General features: G+C 34.6%; 1 protein-coding gene across 3 annotated transcripts in view; it reads right to left on the bottom strand.

The window, feature by feature from the left end:
• Positions 1 to 24,131, bottom strand: part of VPS13A (vacuolar protein sorting 13 homolog A) — a 282,305-nt gene that overhangs the window by 68,187 nt on the left and 189,987 nt on the right. For all 3 annotated transcript variants that reach the window (XM_086415617.1, XM_086415618.1, XM_086415619.1), the window contains 8 exons: positions 22,893 to 23,053; positions 17,373 to 17,476; positions 14,479 to 14,761; positions 12,114 to 12,509; positions 11,602 to 11,706; positions 11,336 to 11,482; positions 5,187 to 5,315; positions 4,649 to 4,782 (listed from right to left, as the gene is read on the bottom strand). In XM_086415617.1, coding sequence (XP_086271743.1) covers positions 4,649 to 4,782; positions 5,187 to 5,315; positions 11,336 to 11,482; positions 11,602 to 11,706; positions 12,114 to 12,509; positions 14,479 to 14,761; positions 17,373 to 17,476; positions 22,893 to 23,053 — 1,459 coding nt within the window. The remainder of the gene's footprint in view (positions 1 to 4,648; positions 4,783 to 5,186; positions 5,316 to 11,335; positions 11,483 to 11,601; positions 11,707 to 12,113; positions 12,510 to 14,478; positions 14,762 to 17,372; positions 17,477 to 22,892; positions 23,054 to 24,131) is intronic.

Below are 24,131 nucleotides of genomic sequence, written 5' to 3'. Positions count from 1 at the left end.
AAACTTTTACTAAAAGACAGATTTTTAACATTATAAAATCAGAAACAAATTCTCAACAATAGAAGAACTTTTAATTATAGTGCACCTAAATGATGGAATATCATGAATTCATTTAAAATTGTGTTTCTGAAGCAAATTTACATGCTTGCAATAGCTGTTAAAAACAAGAGATTCAGAAATATAAACAGAGAGCAACAGTAAAAAAAGAACTCAATCAAAATGTCAACATTTTTGGTATCAAAGATTATGCTTTTCACAGTTTTTCTACAAAATATTAAAAAAATAAACGGACATCCAATGATATTATTTTTTATATGTAGGACAGAGTATTAAAAAGCAGAGATATCACTTTGCTGACAAAGGTTCATATAGTCAAAGATATGGTTTTTCTGGTAGTCATGTTTGAATGTGAGAGTTGGACCGTAAAGAAGGCTGAGCCCTGAAGAACTGATGCTTTTGAACTTCAGTGCCAGAGAAGACTCTTGAGAGTCCCTTGGACAGCAAGGAGAGCAAATCAGTCAATCCTAAAAGAAATCAACCCTGAATATTCATTGGAAGGACTGATGCTGAAACAAGCTCCAATACTTTGGCCACCTGCTGTAAAGAGTCGACTCACTGGAAAAGACCCTAATGCTGGGAAAGATTAAGGGAAGGAGGAAAAGGGGTGACAGAGGATGAGATGGCTGGATGGCATCATCGACTCAATGGACGTAAGTCTGAGTAAACTCTGGGAGATAGTGAAGGACAGGGAAGCCTGGTGTGCTACAGTCAGTCCATGGGGCCTCAAAGAGTCAGACATGACTGAGAAACTCAACAACAGCAACAAGAACCACACTAACAACAACAAAAAAGCCAAGGGAAGGGAAGGCAGAGGAAACAAAAGTTCTATGTTCCTTACTTTTCTATGAAAGAATAGCAAATGTAACAGTGTTGTTCAGATAAATTAGGTTGGATGTATTTACAAATGCTTTAAGTCTATATCACTCACCACGGAACATTCTTTATGAAAAAATTAATCTCAAATTGACCTCAGGGAATTCAAAGAAAATAAAAAGCAACCAGGATCCTCAGAATATTAACTATGTACAAGTAGTAACTTCACAAGAAAATGACAATAGAATGTGACAAACGCTTTAATCTATGTGTACAAAGATGCAATGGAAAACTGGGTATACAGACTAAGGAGGTGACGGAAGGGACTGCATGGAAATGAAGCTTTTCTAGCAGAAAGGAGCAACTGGAATGGTAATAACACATGGAAGATCCCAGAACATTCAGGAAACAAACACTTCACTTGGACTTAAGTACAGGGTAAGAGACAACAGAAAGAGAAATGTTTAGAAAAGTAGTATACAAACATTTTAAAAGAATGGAAAATCACTAAAGAACTTTAAATAAGAAAGAGACATGATTACATTAGTATTTTTATTTATTTTTAAAAATTCAATTATTTTGGTATTTATTTTTTGTGTATGTGTGTGCACGCATGTGCATGCATTCATTCACACAGTCATGTCTGACTCTTTGCAACCCTATGGACTGCAGCCCCCCAGTCTGTCCATGGAATTTTCTAAGCAAGAATACTGGAGTGGGTTGCCATTTCCTACTCCAGGGGATATTCTGGACCCAGGGATTGAACCCACATCTCTTGCACTGGCAGGCAGATTCTTTACCACTGAGCCACCTGGGACGCCCCTATTTAGTATTTTTAGAAACCTACCTCTGGAGGATTTACTAGAGATAAGACTAGAGAATCAGACTTAAAATCTACTCAAGAAATAAGTGCTGGACAGAGTAGCTATTTGAAAAGACAGCAGAGAGTAGACAAGAAGAGAAAATTTTTTTAAAAAATAAGAGTTTAACTGGATGGCATGGTGAGGCAGGAGAAATCTAGAATCACAAGGGTGGATGACAGTGTCATTCACTGAGATAAGGATATAGAGGAGAAAGAGATTTTGCAGTACAAATGATGAGGTCAGCTTTGAATCATGTTAGCTTCTTATGTAATACAGTATTTAGGAAAAGGTGGTAGCATGAAACTCAATAGAAGGCTACACTGGAGTAAAGATTTGGGGATCTGGATTCAATCCTCTTTTAAGCCAAAATTCCATGTTCTTGATTTAAGAAGTTCTTCAAATAACTGGCCTTCCCTTGTGGCTCAGCTGGTAAAGAATCCACCTGCAATGCAGAAGACCTGGGTTCAATCCCTGGGTTGGGAAGATTCCCTGGAGAAAGGAACAGCTACCCATTCCAGTATTCTGGACTGGAGAATTCCATGGACTGTATAGTCCACGGGGTTGCAAAGAGTGAGACACGACTGAGTGACTTTAACCTCACTTCACTTCTTCAAATAATTATAAATCTAAATCCCATGTTCATTCTTGCACATTGTTATTTTTATAAACTCCCTTTACGACTAATTTTGCAGTTTCAGAATTTCTACACAGGATCACATTTTAGTTTCTCTTACACCCCTTACTTTTATAATTATAACAATGCAGGAGGTAAAATTTTAAAACATTTCATATCTGAACTGGACTATAAATAAGAGTGCAAAGTAAAGCCCAAAGAAGGACTGATAAAGTTTCTTGTTCAAATTAGCCAGGCTCAACCAGATGTCAGAGAATTAAGCTATGATGCCCTATATTATCCACAGTATATAAAGAATCAACTTAGCTCCTATGTATCTTAGAATGTTACCAGTTATGTAATATGTTTGAGAGAAATGAGAAAATAGTCACTCAAATCATTTCCTGGAGGTCTTAATTTTGTGAAAATTTCTTTGAGAAAGGCTAGGCGAGGAAAATGAACTGAAGGGCAAATAAGTAAAAGCCATTTCTACTTGTTTTGCCAGTTTTAATCAACCAATTTACTATTTTTATAATATGGATAATCATAAAAAACAGGCTCTCTTCTCTCTCAACATATTCACAAATGAGAGAACTGATGGGCAAGGAGGAATTCTAGGTATATGCTAGATCAACCTGGGGTTCTCAATCAACGCCTATTTTATTTTAGTCAATGATTAGAATGTACAGTTAGCAGTGGGAAAAAAAAAGCAGAAATGCACTGATAAACATGGGCCCACTGGTAAGTGACATGAAAACAAACTAAAAAAGTAGACAAAATAAATTCAAGACAACCTGGGACCCATAAATAGAGGAAAAGGTTACGTTAACTGTAGTGGTACTAGGAGGATATAATATCACATTATATTGAAACAAATGATGTTATGAGTAATCCTGAAATAAATATATAAACACGGTCTTTAGCAAAGCTTAAAAACGTAGTGGTCCTTTCCCATATGCCTCAGCAAGAAAAATGTTATCTACTGTTTGAAAAAAAATCTGAAGAATCAATATTTACATTATGTTCATTAAAAATAAAAAGTTTCAAAACTAGACAAAATGCTTATGATAGACTCTGACAATTTCCTCACCAGATTCTGCACTGATCAAGCTTTTGCCATAGTTGCTTCAGTTTTTTTTTTTTTTTCTGAAGTATTTAAAAGTAAATTATATCACTAATCATCAAGGAAATGCAAACCAAAACCATAATGAGATATCATCCCACACTATTAGAATGGTTATCATCAAAAAGATAAGAAAAAAAATAAATGTTGGTGAGGATTTGGGGAAAAAGGTATTGTGTATTGTCAATGGTAATGAAAACTGGTGCAGCCACTACAAAAAACAGTATGGAGGCTTGTCAAAAAACTAAAAACAGAACACGTGATCCAGCAACTGGATATCTATTTAAAGGAAATGAAAACACTAATTCAAAACAAATACGCGTACTTACTGCAGTATAACATATAATCACCAAGACATGGAAACAACCTAAGTGTCCACTGATGAATGAATGAAGAAAATGAGGTATGTATATAAATATACACACACACACATATAATATTTCATTCTAGATACAGAGAATTCAATAGTATTCAGCCATAGAAAAGAAGGAAATCTTGCCACTTGAAACAACATGGATGGACTTTAATGGCATTATGCTAAGTGAAATAAGCCAGTGAGAGAAAGACAAATACCATATTATCTCAGTTAAATGTGAAATCTAAAAAAGCAAGAAAAAAAGAAAACCACCAAAAGAACGAAACACATAGAGACTAGATTGGTAGAAGCTACAGGCAGAGGCAGGGACAGCTGAAACGAGTAAAGGGGGCCAAAAGGTACTAACTTACATTTCTAAAATTAGTCATGGGGGTGTGAGGCACAACAGGATGACTGTAGTTAATAATACTCTATTTTATATGCAAAAGTTGCTAAGAGTAAATCTTAAAAATTCTCATCACAAAAAAAACCTCTCAATATACAGTGATGAATGTTAACTAGACTTATAGTTGTGATGATTTTACAAAATATATACAAACATTTAATCATTAGGTTGGACAACTGAAACTTATGTTTTATGTCAATTATGTTAAAACTTTTCAAAAAGTAAGTTACAGATATCAAGTCAGTTATAAACCTATATATTTCAGTATACATTTTTTTAAACGAGGACATTGTTTTACATGGCCATAATGCCATTAGTGGTTTTTATACTCTTAAGAAAGTATTAAAAAGTCAAAGTTTTATCACCTAGACTCTGCTAAAATCAGAGGATACTGTATCTGTAATAACCCTCTTACCTTTGCTTATACTGAACAATGTCATTCTTGGTGTGATTTATTAACAGAAATGTAGCGGCTCCATCACGATAATCTGAAAATGTAATAACTGTAGAATGCTCAGCCAAATTAACTTCTGCTATAATACCTCCAAGCTAGAAAAAAGGAAAAGAAAATATTCTCTAATGTGATCATTTCCAAAGAACATTAACCAGTAACATTTAATAATAAAACTATTCTTAATAATAAAACTGTTATAGCTAATACAGTTGTTCTTATGATTTAGAAAGTAATTCAGGATTTTATACTGCATGTCTGAAAAACCATGACTCTCAGTTATCATAGATAGATGGGTCAAATTCAAGATGTGGTTTATTCCAGGCACTGTAACTTTCTATGCAACAATTAAATTGTTTATATCTCTTGTGTCCTTTTAGAACTTTTCCCTTTGCAAAGAGAAATGTTTGTTCATTTTTGGTAAAACAAACAAAAATCACTATTAAAAAATTACTAAGTATATTTTAGGTTCTCTAACCACACACACACAAAAATCATTTACCTCGTTGTCTAGACGCAGTAAAATACAACTTTCTTCCTTATTAAAATGTATCTTATGGGGAGGGCTTTCACTTCTTTCAACTCGAATAAGAAGTTTATTAGAAGCATCCTCAGGCCAAAAGGGGACACACTAAAACACATATTACACATATTTATTTTTTTTAAAAATGATTTCACCATGAAGACCTTTATCATTTTAATAAACCCATTAGAGTAGACTTAAAATAGTTTAAAATAAACCTCTGTCAACACTACTCTGGTTACTGTATTGCTTAGCTATAAACTGTTGATTTTGAGATGGGGCGCCACTTGTGGGCACTTTGAACACAAACAGTAATGGGTAGTAAGTTGAAGAGCTAAAATAATTAGAGTGCTGTGAAGAGATATTAATGTGGTCCAGAGCTAGAGTCAGACTGAAAAGTAAGTAAGTAAACTGAGCCAAAGTGATCAGTTTAAAATAGGGGAATGTTCTATTATGAAAAAATCACAATTGGGTTGTGGGTACCAGTAATTTAAGCAGTAGTCAAAGTACACACAAATGTTGAGTCAGGACAAATACTAAATCCAGAGTCTTAGAAGTCAAATAAGGATAAAACAAAAACACGTGTGTACCTGTGGCAGATTCATTTTGATATTTGGCAAAACTAATATAATTATGTAAAGTTTAAAAATAAAATTAAATTAAAAAAAAATCAAGAGAAGTATCTAAAGTCTTAAAGTTCAGAGTAGAAAACAGGCTCAAAATCTTAAGAAACAACCTGGATATCAGTGATCTGGAAGCCAAACTAACAGAACAGGAGGAGTTAATGCACCTACAAAGAAGACAACAGGAGCTGGAAACAAAAGAGCTAAAACAACAGGAAAAGAGAATCAGCCTTGTCTGTAAACTATTATGTAAACCAAGTCTTAGAGTGATAGGCTCTGACCAGGCTGGTAACCACATAATTCAATGAGAAGTATGAGATCATCATCATATGACCTGAGGGCAATGTAGTAGAACCTTGATGTTAGTGCCAAGTGCCTTAGCTTGTTGAAGTCAGTTTTATTCAGTCATAAAAAGTAATTAATGGAACTAGACATGGGACATGGTTAAGGCTGTAAGAGGCTGAGAAAGTTCCCATTCAGGGCTTCTTGAAACACTTATCTGGGAAAGTCATCTGGGAAACTTACCTGGGAAACTCAAAACAGTAACAATACTAAGCCAAGCATATTTCCCAGGAGGAACTAACAAGACTAAAAATTATGTGCTCTTTGAAAACCCCCAAGCCTTGCTACTTTCTGGTACACTTTTTTATGTTTAGTAATATATGCTATACCTTTGGAAAGAGTTTTCTGCTCGACCTCCTGAGACTAGAGAAAGTACCAAAGTACTTGTCTTTTGTAGTGGGAAAAAAAAAATATATATATATACAAGTTTAACAAATCAACATAGCTAATAACCATAAATTGCATGTTAAGGTTGACTACTGTAAGCCAAAATTAAAATGGAAAGATTTTAAACTAGCAACAGAAGTTTATCTTAAGAAAAGCTGAAATTGACAAAAGAGAAAGTAAAGTAAAAAATAATAAGCTGTTATGTGTTTGTAATTGCAGTTACTGTAAACAGAAACTATCAGAAGATAGATGCTATAGATTAGGTTTTTAAAAACAGAAAAATACTCTTATCTGCAACTGACGTATAAATCAAGACATAAAACTACTGTAAATGAAAGTATGGAAAAAGATATACCTAAAAAATATATAGAGTAAAACAAAGCTGGAATTATAATCTTAGCATCTAGATGTATGGAGAGTTCTATGTGGTGCTAGTGGTAAAGAACTTGCCTGCCAAGGCAGGAGATGTAAGAGACACGGGTGGGATCCCTGGGTCAGGAATATCGCCTGGAGGAGGGCAACCCACTGGCAACCGTTCCAGTATTCTTGCCTGGAGAATCCCATGGACAGAGGAGCCTGGCGGGCTGCAGTCCATAGGTGTGCAAAGAGTTGGACATGACTGAATCAAACACCGTAGCATGCACACATGCACTACATCCAACAAACTAAGAATCCATGGACTCAAATGAGCACACGTGAAACATCTGCCAAAAATATTCATATATTCACTCAACAAATATTTGCTGAGAGCCTACTGTGTTTAATCACTGTTCAAACTTTCCAACAGCCCTCTCCATTTCACTCAGAGCAAAAGTTAAAATCCTTGTAATGGGTCTCAAAGTTCTACAGAATTACTTTTAATCATTGGTAAGTCTTGTTCTCTTCTACTTTTCCCTCTCCAATAATACTGGCCTCTTTTGCTATCCCCATGCCAAATATTCTCTTACTTTAGATCATCTACCCTGGGCAATCTTTTGTCTTTAATGCTCTTTCCCCAGATATCCACATTGCTGAGGGTTCCAGCAATTTATTTTCTTTATTTTCTTGGGCTCCAAAATCACTGCAGATGGTGACTGCAGCCATGAAATTAAAAAACATTTGCTCCTTAGAAGAAAAGCTAAGACAAACCTAGACAGCATATTAAAAGGCAGACATTACTTTGCCGACAAAGGTCCACATAGTCAAGGCTATGGTTTTTCCAGTAGTCGTGTATGGATGTGAGAGTTGGACTATAAAGAAAGCCGAGCACCAAAGAATTGATGCTTTTGAACTGTGGTGCTGGAGAAGACCCTTGAGAGTCCCTTGGACTGCCAAGGAGATCAAACTAGTCCATCCTAAAGGAAATCAGTTGTGAATATTCATTGGAAGGACTGATGGTGAAGCTCGAATACTTTGGCCACCTGATGTGAAAAACTGACTCATTAGAAAAGACCCTGATGCTGGAAAAGACTGAAGGCAGGAGGACAGTGGGACGACAGAGGATGAGATGGCTGAATGGCATCACCGACTTGATGGACATGAGTTTGAGCAAGCTCCAGGAGTTGGTGATGGACAGGGAAGCCTGGTGTGCTGCAGTCCATGGGGTCACAGAATTGGACATGACTAACTGACTGAAATGAACTGAGGGGTCCAGGTCCTGGCTAAAAATCTATGTGCAACTTTTCAGGTCATACCAGTGGCAATTATAAAGGCTTTATCTTTATTTGACAGGTTTCACAGGGCAAAGCAGCCCTCCCCACACCAGACTAGGTGCATGGCCAGAATGCAGTGTACTTCATTCTCAAGAATTCAACCCCATTTCTAGTCATGCCCTTACAAGTACCTGCATTCCTACTATGGGCACCTGTATTCACAGGCCTTTTTATCAGGGCTTTTGGCAGAGGCCTTCCTCAGGAACTTCTGCAAGATCTCTATTAAGGTAAGAGGGGGATACGATGATATTTTTTTCTCTATTCTGACTTAGTACTCAGAACTGTTCCACACACAGCCCCATTCCTTTGCTTTCTTCCATCCCCTAGATCCATAAAGCAGTACCAGCTTTTTGTTCAGGGCTCCTCTGACAATGACACTACCCTCACTGATCCACCTCACCCCTAACCAACTGCTGTTTGTTTCATAGGAAAAAGAGTACAAAGGGAGTTGGTGCATTCTTCACTTTAGCCTCTTACTTATACTACTGCAGTAAGTCATTAAAGTCCTGACTGTCACTTTTACTTTGACTTGTTGTCTTAATCAGCTTAAAGCTCAACATTCAGAAAACTAAGATCATGGCATCCAGTTCCATCACTTTGTGGCAAATAGATGGGGAAACAGTGGAAACAGTGGCTGACTTTATTTTTCTGGGCTCCAAAATCACTGCAGATGGTGATTATAGCCATGAAATTAAAAGACGCTTACTCCTTGGAAGGAAAGTTATGACCAACCTAGATAGCATATTCAAAAGCAGAGACATTACTTTGCCAACAAAGGTCTCCGTCTAGTCAAGGCTATGGTTTTTCTAGTGGTCATGTATGGATGTGAGAGTTGGACTATAAAGAAAACCAAGCACCAAAGAATTGATGTTTTTGAACTGTGGTGATGGAGAAGACTCTTCAGAGTCCCTTGGATTGCAAGGAGATCCAACCAGTCCATCCTAAAGGAGATCAGTCCTGGGCGTTCATTGGAAGGACTTATGTTGAAACTGAAACTCCAATACTTTGGCCACCTGATGCGAAGAGCTGACTCATTGGAAAAGACCCTGATGCTGGGAAAGATTGAGGGCAGGAGGAGAAGGGGACGACAGAGGATGATATGGTTGGATGGCATCATTGACTCGATGGACATGGGCTCGGGTAGACTCCGGCAGTTGGTGATGGACAGGGGGGCCTGGCGTGCTGCGGTTCATGGGGTCGCAAAGAGTCAGACACAACTGAGTGACTAAACTGAACTGAACTTAATCAGTTATTTCTGTATCTAGCAGCTGAGCTTCCAGCTCTGCTGCACTCTTGACAAGCGTACCTCTCACATTTTCTTCAGTATGTGTGTGCTCAGTCATGGCATGGCCTATAGCCTGCCAGACTCCTCTGTCCATGGAATTTTCCTCTCAAGAATACTGGAGTGGGTTGCCATTTCCTACTCCAAGGGATCTTTCCAACCCAGGGATCGAATCTGCATCCCTTAAGTCTCCTGCATTGGCAGACAGATTCTTTACCACCGTGCCACCTGGGAAGCCCTGCACATTTCTTCCACATCTGTTCAAATGTGACCTCAACAAGTCTCATCCTTGACTACATTATGTAAAATTACAGCCCACTCCTTGCACATTAGAACTCAAAATACCTCTTAGCCCGCCTTATTTCCTTTCTCTCTATTAGACTTTTCACCTTTAAATATACAATGTATTTTACTAATTGACTATGGCATTATCAATATAATGGTTCCACCAAGCTCCCATTGAAATGTAAAATATACAGGACAGGGACGTGTGCTTTTGTTAAAATATGGCACCTAAAGAGTACACAATAAACATTTGTGGAAAAATGAATGAACAGGTAAACATGAAAAAAGATACAACTTCTAAAAATGAGAAATATAATTATTCAAATAAAAAATTCAGTTGAAGGTTCAAATAGCATACATACACACACACTGTATGATATATACAGTAAAACCGTAAATTATGAAAGCTATATATGCAGAATTTATCCAAAATAAAGGAAAGAGTTATACAGACAGAAAATGTAAAAAACAATAGTAAGATATATAGAAGACAGAATATAAAGGTCTAGAATAAATTTGATTAAAAATCCAGAAGGAAGAAACAGGAGTATTTAAGAATGGCAATATTTAAAAACATAATCACTGCAAATTTTACATAAGGTATGAAATAATCTATAGATCTAGGAATAAAGTATCTCAAGCAGGATATCTAAAAAGAAGCCACATGCAGACAAATAGCTGTAAGACTGCAGAACAAAGACAGAGAGAACTCCATGAAGGCAGGAGAGAAAAAGATAACTTCCAAAGAAATGACAGAATCACAGCAGAATTTTCAACAAAAATGGAACCCAGAATATAATAAATGCTACAACATGTTGCAGAAAACAGGAATTATCAGGAAGAATTATCATAAGGGAAAGATGATGGATAAACAAAAACTGATAGTATTTACCACCAACCAGCTCAAAAGGAAATGCTAAAGGATATAACTCAAGAATAATGAATGATTATAGAGGATAGCTTCAAAAAGGCATAATGAATAAAAATAGCAAATACTTCTCTTATAATCATAGCATACTTAGAACAAAATTTCTTTAGAAGTAAAATATTCTATTAACTTCAGGCAGTCTTTCAGAAAGCTCTTATCTACATACCTAACAACTACAGAGAGAGCAGAATCAAAACTTCATTCCTAAAACACTACTATCATTTTAAAGTAATTAGCTTAATCTACCCTATAAAGGCATTTCTAAAATCTTCCTGAAGAAAATAAATTTACCAACTTATCTTCATCAATTTGCTGCATTGATACTTTATCCCGTCTTCTACTGCTATATATTTAACCCCATCTAGTTAGTGTCCACCTCTTTTACAAAGCAATGCATTCCTAGATGACAATATTCAGGTTAAACAATTAAAGAAATCATTTATTTGGTTTATTCTGGTACAAATAAATACTCAAAATGTTCATGGAACTGAAACAAAATTGGGAGGTGGGGGTAGACAGATAAAACACTACACAGTGATTTCAGGTATCCAACTTCAAGAAATAACAAAAGTTGAAATTCATTTACCCACCTGCTCCAAATCAAGAGCGAGCCATTTATCATTTCCCTCTTCAGCCACTGATATATGATATTTGCTTTTGTTTTTAATCAAAAAAAAGGGGGTAAATGTGACAATTCTGGTAATGTTAAAACTGCTAAGGTCTATAGTGACACCAACCTATGGGGGAAAAAAAGTAACATTTCAAAAACTATTTCATTATCATAACATTCTTATAAAAATTAATTACTTAACAGAGCTTAAATAAAAGTTTCCAGATGAGCACAGAATGAACTCACTTGATATTCCATTTTTGGGCCTTTACATTTAACCGCTCCATGACTACCAACTGTATCAATTGAAAATTGATCTGACAATTCACTATCAGTTACCATAAGCTGAACCTAGAAAAAAATATTTCAAATATGTTAGTATTTAGGTACCTTTAAAAATTCCTACCTAAGTTGATACACTTTTTTGCTTTTTAGCCTAAACTAATGTTATATTCTGGAGAAGGGAATGGCAATCCACTCCAGTATTCTTGCCTGGAGAATCCCATGGAGAGAGGACCCTGGCGGGCCACAGTCCATGGGGTCACAAAGAGTAGGAAACCACTGAGCGACTAACACCACGACTACTGTTATATTATTAGTGCACTAAAACTTTTCCAATACTAAATTCCAATCTTTCTAATCTCAAATATTTCACAAATATTATTTCTACCTGTTTCATAATATTTTATTTTTCAAAACAAACTAAAAAGGAGTGAAAAGTAGCTAAAGAATAAAAGTTTAAAAAAAACTTCACATACCTTATTGTTATTGAAAAAGTGCTTTGGCTGAAATGAAAAGAGAACTGGCTTTTTATAATTAGGTGGATGCTTTCGATGAATTCCATCTGCTTTATACTGTAACATTCGACCAGTTTTATTAACCATCCAATAAGGACTATGAAATGCCATAATAGTCTGGCCAGTATTATAAGTCACATGGACAGCAATATCTAAATCAGTCTTTTCTATTTCTGTAACACAAGTAAAACTGATGAAACTAATATCTTGTTGATTAGGTTTTATATGATATTCACTTTTCCAATCATGATTAAGATAGTCAAGTAATTTTAAATGTAGCCTGGCTTTATCCAACTGTACAGTACAAAGCTGGGCTGAACGGCCTTCATGGAGAGTAAAAACTCTATGTTCAATCCCCTATAATAAAAAAGAAAATACAGTCAATTTTTAATGCTTCAGAATGATATGCTAAAATATTCTACTTAATGATTTTGAATGCTATACAAAATGCTTTTGAAATACCTCTGTCAGAAAAAGTCATAAGACTTATGTTCAAGTTCTAATTCTGTCAACTGTGTAAACTTCTATAAATCATTTGAGTTACTGTATTTGTAAAAAGGTCTAAATGATCTACTTCAAAGGACTATTGTGAAAATAAAATTAAATAATATAATGAGAAATTCTGCTGGCAATAATTAAGACTATAAAACACTATAATTAGTAAAAATAAATCTTATCTATTAATACTAATGATTTTAGTTGTGAAAAGTATAAAATAATGAAAACTGTATGTAATCCAAAATAAGCAATCGCTACCAACTTCAATTCTTGATTTTTAACAAACTCTCATAACCTATTTCCAATAAGTGTTTATATTGCATCTGACATAATTCTCAAAACTGTTCATTTTTCTCCATCCACACCTGCATTACCTTAGTTCAAGTCATTGTAACTCCTCCTTTTAAAAGTCTCCTAACTGCTCTTAACTCCTCTAAGCCCTTCTCCATACCACAGGTAAACTATCTTTCTAAAAACTGATCATCTCTTTTGAAAACTAGCAAACAGTGTTATCCCTAAAAGCATCAAGTTAAAAGTTCTATTAAAATGGAACAGATAGCCCATCTGGGGATTTCACCTGTTTTTCTAGCATCTCTAATCTGGTTCCCTCCTGTTGTTATAACATAGGAACCTCTTCATCTTAAGACTTTAAATTACTTAAAGCAAAAACAATGTTAAGTTTATCAATACCTGACATGTTCCACAAAAGAGAATAGTGTTGCTGGTGGTGCTAGAGAGGTTAACCAGTAGAAACCATATGCCTGTCAGGCACTGTGCTAAGTCCTTTACTACATATTTAATTTGATTTTCCCTATATCCCGGTCATGAAAGTTTTATTACCATCCCTCTTTTATAAGATAGGACAAATGATTTAGAAAGATAATATAACTCACCTAAAGACCCAGGGCCAGTAAGAGATAGAGCTAAGATTCAATCTCAAATCTATCTGATAGTAAAGAGGTAATTCTTAACCACTATCTTAATTGTCAACTATATGGAAAATAGATATTCTTAAACCACAGATGTGTTAACTCCCTCACCCCCAAAAAAAATTTGACAGAAAAGTATAAACACATAGTAAATTCCAATCATTAATAACAGACTCCAACAAAACAAATAACAGATTACAATGAAGAACTACTTTTTACATATGACAAGCAATGGTAAGTGGAATATTCACTGAAAATCCTAAGATGGAGAGATTCCTATTATAGCAACAGGAAGGAATCGGATGTAATCTCTTCAAGAGTATTTAAAAGAAAAAGCATTTTTATAATCATGAAATCCTTTTAGAAACCTAAAGGTACAAGAATAATATAATGTAGCAGGTTTTAAGTCTAGTACTATTATTTTCATACTAATTCTCATACTTGTTTGAAAAGTTAGTATCCATCTTTCAAAAATATATAAAATATACATGCATGGGAAAGACTGAAAAATATATTTTAGAACTGAAATGATATCTTCATCAGAAGTGCTACCTTCAGATAATGTGATTACAGACAATCTATCTCTATTTTCTAAAATTTTCTACAGGAGTATCTAGTACTTTCACACATGATTTTTAAAATGGCATATCATAGTTGTAGATATAAATTATATCCAACTTAGTAACCATATTTCTAAGGTAAATCAATGGAAAAAAATTTTTAAATCTTCTTTTATATAACATCATTGAAACATTTTCATTTAATGAAAATCTATACTGTCTGTTCACCAGTTCTAAAATTTTTATTAGAATTTTAAAACACTGCTTTATTACTCATAATTTTAAATAACTAAAGCTACAAAATCAAAGACAAGAAGGCATTAAAAAATACCAGGATACCTCTATGTAATAAGCAATTTTGTAAGGAAGAAGATTTCGGAGTAGAATAGGTGGCCACAAATGTATTATATATGGTAAGTCCCAACGGTCTTCTGAATACACTGACATATATGTCAAATTATCTTTTTCTGGGACTATATTAATGATAAATGGCTTCCTGGAAGGGTTTATAGGTCTACATTTTTTCTTGAAAGAAGTACCATCTTGTTTTATAATTTCTTCAAAGTCAATTCCTTCACACATCTGATAGTCTGCATCTTCTGGCTTCAGAGAAAGTAGTGATCTGCATAAAAGATTAAACAATATGCTTTAAAATTCTTCAAAAGAAAACATAAATTATTTGATTGCAGCTTTAGAACAGTGAAGTTATCTTTCTCCATACTACTGTAATAAATTTTTATATTTTCACATTCTTAGAGATAGGTAAGACAGATATACAGATACATATTTGCATTTTAACTTTCTGTAAAGTAATGAAGTTATTTGGCTTTCAAAAGGAGAGTATTTTTCTTACAAACATGCTGTCTTAAAAGTATGTTTACAAGCTCATAACTGGTTACTTGCAGAAAATACATTATCATACAGGTCATATATGCAACACACACACCTACAGATGTGACTTACACACTTAAAGAAGTTGGCTTTCCTGGATACGTGGTCCCAAGTATGTACCATGACTGAGTTCATGAACCAAAAATATATTTCTGTTGAAAAATTAATCACCAGCTTTTCAAGGTTAATCAAATGAAGGCTTTCAATAGATACTTAACTTTATTGAGCAGGAGTAAGAAACAGCAACCCACTCCAGTATACTTGCCTGGAGAATCCCATGGACAGAGGAGCCTGGCGGGCTACAGACCATGGGGTCGCAAAGAGTTGGACACGACTAAGCAACTAACACTTTAACTTTACTGAAATGTTGGACAGCATTATAGAAGTTAGTGCAGTGATTGCAAGAAGACAGTGATAAAAAGTACTGGATGTCACATACGATCGGTGGCTTCCTTGGTGGCTCAGAGAGTAAAGTGTCTGCCTGCAATGTGGGAGACTGTGGTTCAATCACTGGGTCGGATAGATCCCCTGTAGAAGGAAATGGCAACCCACTCCGGTACTCTTGCCTGGAAAATCCCATGGACTGAGAAGCCTGGAAGGCTACAGTCAATGGAGTCGCAAAGAGTCAGACACGACTGAGCGACTTCACTTCACTTACAATTAAATCTTATACTTAAATATCACATTCTTTGTTTACATTGCAACTGTACTAGGGTTTAGTAATTTTTTTAAGTCTAAAGTGTTTCCAAGTGTAAACACTTAAATGTTTTTATACTTGTAAAACTATAATTAGTGTGACTGTGACACTATCCCTTACTGTGTGACAACTGTCAATACTATCTCTAGCTATCATTATTTTCTTAAGCTCCATCCCCCAAATTTTACGTATCTAATACATATTCTGTAATGATGTCTGATAGTACCTTAAATCTGCTAGACTGAACTATGAACCGTCCACATCCACCTCTCTGTGTGTCTTTTTTTTTTTTTCCAAGAACTTTCAGCTACTGGCATTCTGGACAGTAAAATAATATTAAACTCTTTTACCACCACCCCCTCCTTAGACCCATAGAGTTACCTGTCAAATCAGTTGCAGATTTAGCCTTTTTTACTTCTACATTCTCTGTATTTTATTCTTTTTTCACTCTTACTTCTAACACTTAAAAATAAAAGCTTAATTGTCTCTACATTAAACTAATGCCAATACACTCACATCCAGTTTATCAAGACATTTATTGGACCCATTATTTACCAATGAGAGGCAAAACTGAAAATGCACAAGTTAGTCATTCTTTCCTCTTAAAGAGATACCAGTCACATGGGAAATGTAATGTTAAAAGATAACTACTGGTTATAAGATAACTATAGGTACCAAAAAACAAAAACAATTGTACACTGTAGACCGAGCATATGAAACTATAGTTAACTCTTTCTAGACTGGCGCAGAGTATTTTGCAGAGGTGACAATTTTCCTCAAAAATTTTCTTTCTGAAGGACAGAGCTGAATTAGAGAAACATGCAAAGTTAAAGGACAAGTTTAAGAAATAAAGAGAAAACGAGAGTGACAGATAATCAGCAAGAGGTTTTGAGTAAGAAGAACTGAATACTGAGGGACAACTGAATGTGGATATTTGACTGCATGAGGGTCATATATAGCGTTCAAGAATGAACTGTCTAGTTCTATTTACATTACAATTCTATCAATGAGCAATTAATAGATAAATAGGCAGATAAAAGCTTCCCAGGTGGCTCAGTGATAAAGAATCTGCCTGCCAAGCAGGAGATGTGGGTTTGATCCCCGGGTCAGGAAAATCCCCTGGAGAAGGAAATGGTAACCCATTCCAGTATTCTTGTCTGGAAAATTCCATGGACAGAGAAGCCTGGAGGGCTGTAGTCTATGGGGCTGCAAAGAGTTGGACATGATTTAGCAACTGAGCATGAGCATGTAGATAAAAAGACAAAATATTTCACATTTTCTAAATAAATTTCTAAAAAATTAATTATAAAACATTTGAAAAGCAAAAATCACTTTATAATAGTATATTAAAATCTAGAAGGCACCAATCATGTTGTTAGAAATTTGTTAAAAATCTACATGACTATGACTCTCATAGTTATATTGCAAGCATGTAATTTGTATTGACTAGGAAAAGTAAAGATAATTTATATGTTATGTACATTAAGTTAAATATTACTTAAAAATTTAAAGAGTGCCAAAACTTAAATAAAGAGATATTGACAAGATAAATTTGATCACAGTTTGATAACTTAAAGATAGATATCACATAAACTGTCTATAAGAGATCACAGGGCAAACAAAAAGATAAAGAAAACAAAATCACCGGTAAGATGCTAATGGTATGTTAAATTCACTTCCAGGTGAGGCCGTTCCCAATAACGTGTCTCCTCCATAAACAGAAAGTGGTATTGAAAAATGATTTCTAATCTGGGAAAGAAAAAATAACATTTAGTATCATTAATCTAAGACTCTAAAGACATAAAGTATTCCATCTAAATATCCCAAAAAAGGAATTACCAGGCAATATTTATTTTCCTCATATAAATTAGAAAAACAATTCAAACATGAAAATATCCATGCTAAAAAATAAAAAAGAAAGTTTCTACAGTCTTAGAGAAAAGGAATTTCAAAAACAAAACTTCTAAAAATCCTAGAAAAAAATAAGATAACATCTTCTTGACTGTGATACAGGAATAACTTTTTCCTTTAGACAAACACAGGAGAAAAAATTAATAAGAAAAATATGACATCAAAGTTTTAGATGCCTATATGAGAAAAGTGCAAAAAAGCCACTGTCTGGCAAATGTCTATTTTTTTACATCACTGTTGTACACTACTCATTGAATGAAAAAGTATGTAAAGAGTATCTCATCCAATGAGTTGCATACAACAGTGATGTAAATGATTAACGTTATTTTGCTTAATATACATTATCAGATAAAATTCTACTTGTATTTGTCTTTGGGACAGATAAAGACACATTGGTTAGTAACACTATTTTCTTATATTATTTCTATATCTTACTAAAATCTATTTTAAAAATCATATCAAAATATAAAATATGCTGAGTGCAAATTAAGAATTGATAAATACATAAACTTAATTAACTACATTATATTTTATTTCTAGATAAGCTGCTTATTTGAAAGAAGAGAAATATATTTTAATTTCTATGAAAGTACTTATAAGAAATTAAACATTAATATTTTACTGTTTAATAAAATTAAAAAGTAATCAACAATAATGAGAGCAGCCTAACAGTCATCTTTAATGCAGTTCATTGTAAGAGAAATGCTTCCCTGATGGCTCAGATGGTAAAGAGTCTGCCTGTAATGCAGGAAACACCGATTCAATCCCTGGGTCAGGAAGATTCCCAGGAGGAGGAAATGGCAACCCACTCCAGTATTCTTGCCTGGGATATCCCATGAACAGAGGAGCCTCGTGGGCTATAGTCCATGAGGTTACAGAGTCAGACAGGAGTGAGCAACTTAATATCAAACTGGCGATGTTACCAGAGATATGAAACGTGATGTATGAGTAAATTTCATGCCTAACATCTTCAAACTGTACATATATATCAAAATCAAAATGCTTATATATCAGGGCTTCCCTGGTGGCTCAGACAGTAAAGAATCTGCTTGCAATGCAGGAGACCCAGGTTCGATCCCCAGGTCAGGAAGATCCCCTCAAGGAGGAAATGGCAACCCACTCCAGTATCTTTGCTTGGAGAATCCCATGGACACAGCAGCCCACTGGGTTACAGTCCATGGGGTCACAAAGAGTCAGACATGACTGAGCGACATACTAACATTATGTATTATTGTAAATCAAATATAAGAGAAAGAATCTCTGTTTTCAGCTCCGACGGAACAATATAGGCCAGATATAACCTCCCAATATACTAGTAAACAAACAAAACACAGGGGGTTAAAAAGTACACATGAAGTAATCGTTTTTAAACAGTGGACAAAGAGCACAGGAAAGAAAGACCCAGGGTGGGGGAAGGCAGGAAGGAAAGAAAAGAAGGAAAGGAAGAGAAAAATACTACTAAGATAAACCCTAAGACTGTCTCCCCATTCTGTCACCCCATCTTACTGTCTTTACTAGGTGGTAAGAGTTCTAGATTACTATGCAGAGAAGAAATCAAACAGAGCCCAGTCTGAGTTGAAGAGAGAGATATAAGAATGCGGGAAAGCCAATAAGACTTAATCTAACAGCACATTATATGAGAGAGTGAGAGAGGAGATAGCTGCATGGAGAGGTGAGAGCTGTAGAGAAGGAACTCATGAGACTTTAAGAGTTCAGCGGTATCTGGCATATGCCCATGAGTACACTAAGTAAGGCTCAGTAAAGATCCATTTGAAAGGGGGAGGCAGAACAATCTCTGCTGTTCATGCATAATTCCTTTTCTCACCAAAGTGGTAAAATCTTGTTTAGTACAAAGGGTATTGGTTCTATCCTTCATCAGCATGGCAAAATTAGCCCTAGACTACAGACTGCTTGCTGCTGCTGCTAAGTCGCTTCAGTTGTGTCCGACTCTGTGCGACCCCAGACAGCAGCCCTGGGATCCTCATAGACAACTGTCCCTGGGATTCTCCAGGCAAGAACACTGGAGTGGGTTGCCATTTCCTTCTCCAATGCAGGAAAGTGAAAAGTGAAAGTGAAGTTGCTCAGTCGTGTCTGACTCTTAGCGACCCCATGGACTGTGGCCCACCAGGCTCCTCCGTCCATGGGATTTTCCAGGCAAGAGTGCTGGAGTGGGGTGCCATTGCCTTCTCTGACAGACTGCTTGAGCCTCACCTAAAATGTTTTTAAACAAGCATTGGGAGGATCACTTTCCAACTCACATAACTGTATTGAGGAATTAAGCTCAAGAATACATAAAGGAATACAAAGACATCTAAAGAACCTGACAAAGTAAAATTCACAATTTTAAGCATCCAGTAAAAAAATTATTAGACACACAAAAATTTAAAAATAACCCATAAAAATAGAAATTAATAAAATGAAACAAATCAGAAATGATACTCATGATCAAATTAGTAGACAAGAATATTAAAACACTTATATAACTATACTTGATATATTCAAAAGTTAGGGGAAAGATTGAAGATATATAAAAAGACATGGAAATTGTAAATAAAAATGCAAATTAAACTTTTAGACATAAAAATACATTGGATGAGATTAAGACAAATGAGACACTGAAAAGAAATGTAAACTTAAAGACTTAACAATAGAAACTTAACATCAATACAGAAACATGGGGGTGGGGGGAAGCTGAAAGAAAAAGTGAACAGAGCATTAGAGAGCATAAGTTTAAACACTCTAATATCTGTATAAACCTACTGTGGACCATGAAGAAGAGAAGGGGAAGACAGAAATAAAATTTTTGAATACAATGGCAAATTTTTTTTCTAAAGTTGATGAAAACTATAAATGCATAAATTCAAGTACAAAAAAATATGAAACAAACTCAACTAAGATTCATCACAACCAAATTGCTTCAAACCAGTAATAAAGGGAAAAAAAATCTTACAATTAAATAAAAATAAAATTACACGTTTCATAAAAAAGCAGAGAGCACACTCTGGTCAGAAACAACGTAATATAGTTGACAGTGGAATGACATTCTATGGAAAAAATAACTGTCAATCTAAATTACTACAACCAGTGAAAATAACTTAAAACATAAAAGTGAAGTCAAAACAAAAATACTTCATTGACAAATTTCATGGAATAACACATAATCACTACAAGAACTCACTCAAAAAGTGACAGATAATATGAATAGCCCTTAAAGTGAAATTGTGGTTTAAAAACTTAACATAAGAAAAACACTACCAGAAAACTCTAAACCAATACACCTCAAGAATATAAAAATTCTAAACATGAATTTAGCAAATCAATCAAACAGTACTTCATGAAGGTTAACACTTTCATGAGCAAATGAGATTTATCCTGGGAATGCAGGGTTGATTTAACATTAACGGTCAATCATTATCTAATACAGTAATCAAAAAATAATCAATGGTAATTAATTGTATTAACAATTTTTTTAAAAAGATCCTTTTAGTAGAAACATGGAAATTTACAATATCATATGTAAAACAGATAGCCAGTGGGAATTTGCTGTATGACTCAGGGAACTCAAACAGGGGCTCTGTGACACTCTAGAAGGGTGGGGTGGGATGGGAGATGGGAGGGAGGTTTGGGAGGGAGGGGACATGGGTGTACCTATGGTTGCTTCTTACTGATGTATGAGAGAAAACCACAAAATTCTGTAAAGCAATTATCCTTCAATTAAAAAAATAAATAATGTGCCCAAAATTTTTTTTAAAAAATCCTCTCAGTAAAGACAGAAAATCATTTGACAAAATCCAACATTCATTTTTGATAAAAACTCTCAGTAAACTAGGATCATGAACAAAAAAAGCTACAACTCAAAACACATTCAATGGTGAAAGACCAAATACTTTTCCACTAAGACTGGGAATAAGACAAAAACATCCCCTTTCATAATTTCTATTCAAATTGTATCGGAGATTGTACCTAGTACAATAAACTAAACAAAATAAAATAAGACAATAAACACCGAGATTGGAAAGGAAGAAGGAAAAATGTATTTATCTGCAGGTATTGCAACTATCTATAGATCTAGAAAAAAGTTACTAGAAAAAAATTATCCAGTAAGGCTGCGTAATACTAGTTAATACAAAAACCAAATGTACTTCTACTAGCAAGAAAAAAAGTCAAAAAATTAATATTAAAAATGCTAATTTCGTAAAAGTTTCTATATAAAAACTGAAAACTCAAGTTTAAAATTTAAATGGAAATGGAAAGGACTTAGGCTAGCCAAAACAACTTTGAAAAAGAACAAAGTGGGATAACTTGTTACTACCTGATTTCAAGACTGAGGATAAAGTAGCAATCAAGACAGAATGGTACTGACATAAATAGAGCAATGAAGCAGATTAGAGACCTTACACAAAAAGATAATGGTCAATTTATTTTTGACAAAAGTATCAAGGTAATTTAATGGAAAAAGGATAATCTTGGTCAGAACGAATAGCCAAGTGAAAAAAATGAACCTCAACACTTACCTCATATCATATACCAAAATTCATTAATTTTTGTATATACCACATGCTGTATATACCACGGCATGTGGTATATACATAGAACAGATTACTACTCAACAACATGTAACTGTGTGCAGCATTAAAACATGAAAACTGATACATACAAAATTTTCCTCACTGACAGAGGTCAGACTCCATTCTGTACTTCATTCATTTATATAAAATTCTATATTGTATAAGTAATGTACCACAAGTACATGTTAAGTAGATGCATGGGAATGGGGAAAAAGGGGATGAGGAAATTTTTGGGGTGATAAGTGTGTTTATTACTTGGATTGTGATGACGGTTTCATAAGTGTATTTTTTGTCAAAATTCATCAGCTTTAAATATATGCAGTTCATTGTACATCAATTTTACCTCAGTAAAGGTATACAAAATTTCTGTGATTAAAACAAAAGAATACATACCACAAAGACCTAAAACAAATACTGATGCATTTGTTTTTACAAAATAATATTCAAAAAACTTACAAAATATTCCTATAAAAATTATGAGACGTATATTCAACAAAATTCTTCAAATATAACAAATGTTCATATTAGAGTAGTATAATTACTGATAATGATTATTCTTTTTTAAGCCATTAGCTGTATTTCTATTACAATTTGCATACTTTTGGTGGTAATTTACTTTTTTTTTTTTTTCAATAGCACATAAATACGCAAAGTATGACCTCAGAAAAAAGTGAATCATTCCGTACCTGCACTGGAGAGCGAACTGTTACCTTCTTACTTCCTTCCACTGCATCAATCTGACAAACAATTGATCTTTCAACTCCAGACTCTCTGTGTCTTACAGTGTACAGTCGTCGTCCCACTTTTGTTAAAGGGATTTTATCAGCAGTAGAGTGGTTAGCAGGGGCTAAATTAAGTATACATATTTAAAATTGATCATAAATCATCATATATTAATTTTAGTAGACATTTTAAGCCAGAAACATCAGATGATTTCTTAAATTTTTAAACATTATCACTGAAAACTATACAAAGGGATGTTTTAAGAATCCACAATGCATTTCTACACCATTCACTGAAACCCTTCAAAGTATTTTAACAAAAAAAGTTTTTAATTGAAAAAAACTCATCCAAAAGTTAAACCTAAGACAACATAATCTTTTAAAAATAACTGACTGATGAGAGAAACTGCTAGAAAATACAAGAACACTGATCTTTGGTTTGTTATCATATAAAACAGGCAGTCACAGGCAATTACCAAATAGCTGCAGTTTTTCAGTTTTTAATTTTTCCAACAGGCTGTGACACTTTGCCATATCTAAGAATTGATTACGATTTTATATAGCCTTACCTCATATATACATATATTGTATTGGGGATAAATTATCTATTTTGGAAGTTAATTATTTATTTATAGATTCCTCTCCCCTAGAAAAGAAAGTGGCAACCCACTCCAGTATTCTTGCCTGGAGAATCCTATGGACAGAGGGGACTGGCGGGCTACAGTCATCCATGAGGCTGCAAAGACTGCAACTAACCTGTCTGCCTCCCCTACTATCCCATAAAAATGTTAGTTTAAAAGCAAACAGAAATACAATTGATGAGAACAATTTACAGACAATGTTGGGAAAACATGTTAAACCTAGGCACTGTTAAGACTAGGAAAAAGCACAAGCTGTCAATTTTAGCACCCCTCTTCCATGCCTAAGTAACTTTTCTAATGTCCCTCCTTCCATAGCTACTTAATTGTCAAAATGTCATAAAGTTTTGTGAGTGAGGATTTGGGACTATTTAATATTTAACTTCACAACGAGTTTTGTTGTTCAGTCACTTAGTCATGTTTGACTCTTTGTGACTCCATGGACTGCAGCATGCCAGGCTTCTCTGTCCTTTACTATCTCCCGGAGCTTGCTTAAATTCATGTCCATTGAGTCGATAATGCCATACAATCATCTCATCCTCTCTCGCTCCCTTCTCCTCCCAAG

This window comes from Bos grunniens, chromosome 8 (assembly GCF_055505025.1).
Source record: "Bos grunniens cultivar Pamir isolate PY7600 chromosome 8, Bosgru_T2T1.0, whole genome shotgun sequence".
In the NCBI taxonomy this organism is placed as follows: Eukaryota; Metazoa; Chordata; class Mammalia; order Artiodactyla; family Bovidae; genus Bos; species Bos grunniens.
Note: the sequence above shows the minus strand (reverse complement) of the source record. Positions and strands in the feature narration are given on the sequence as shown.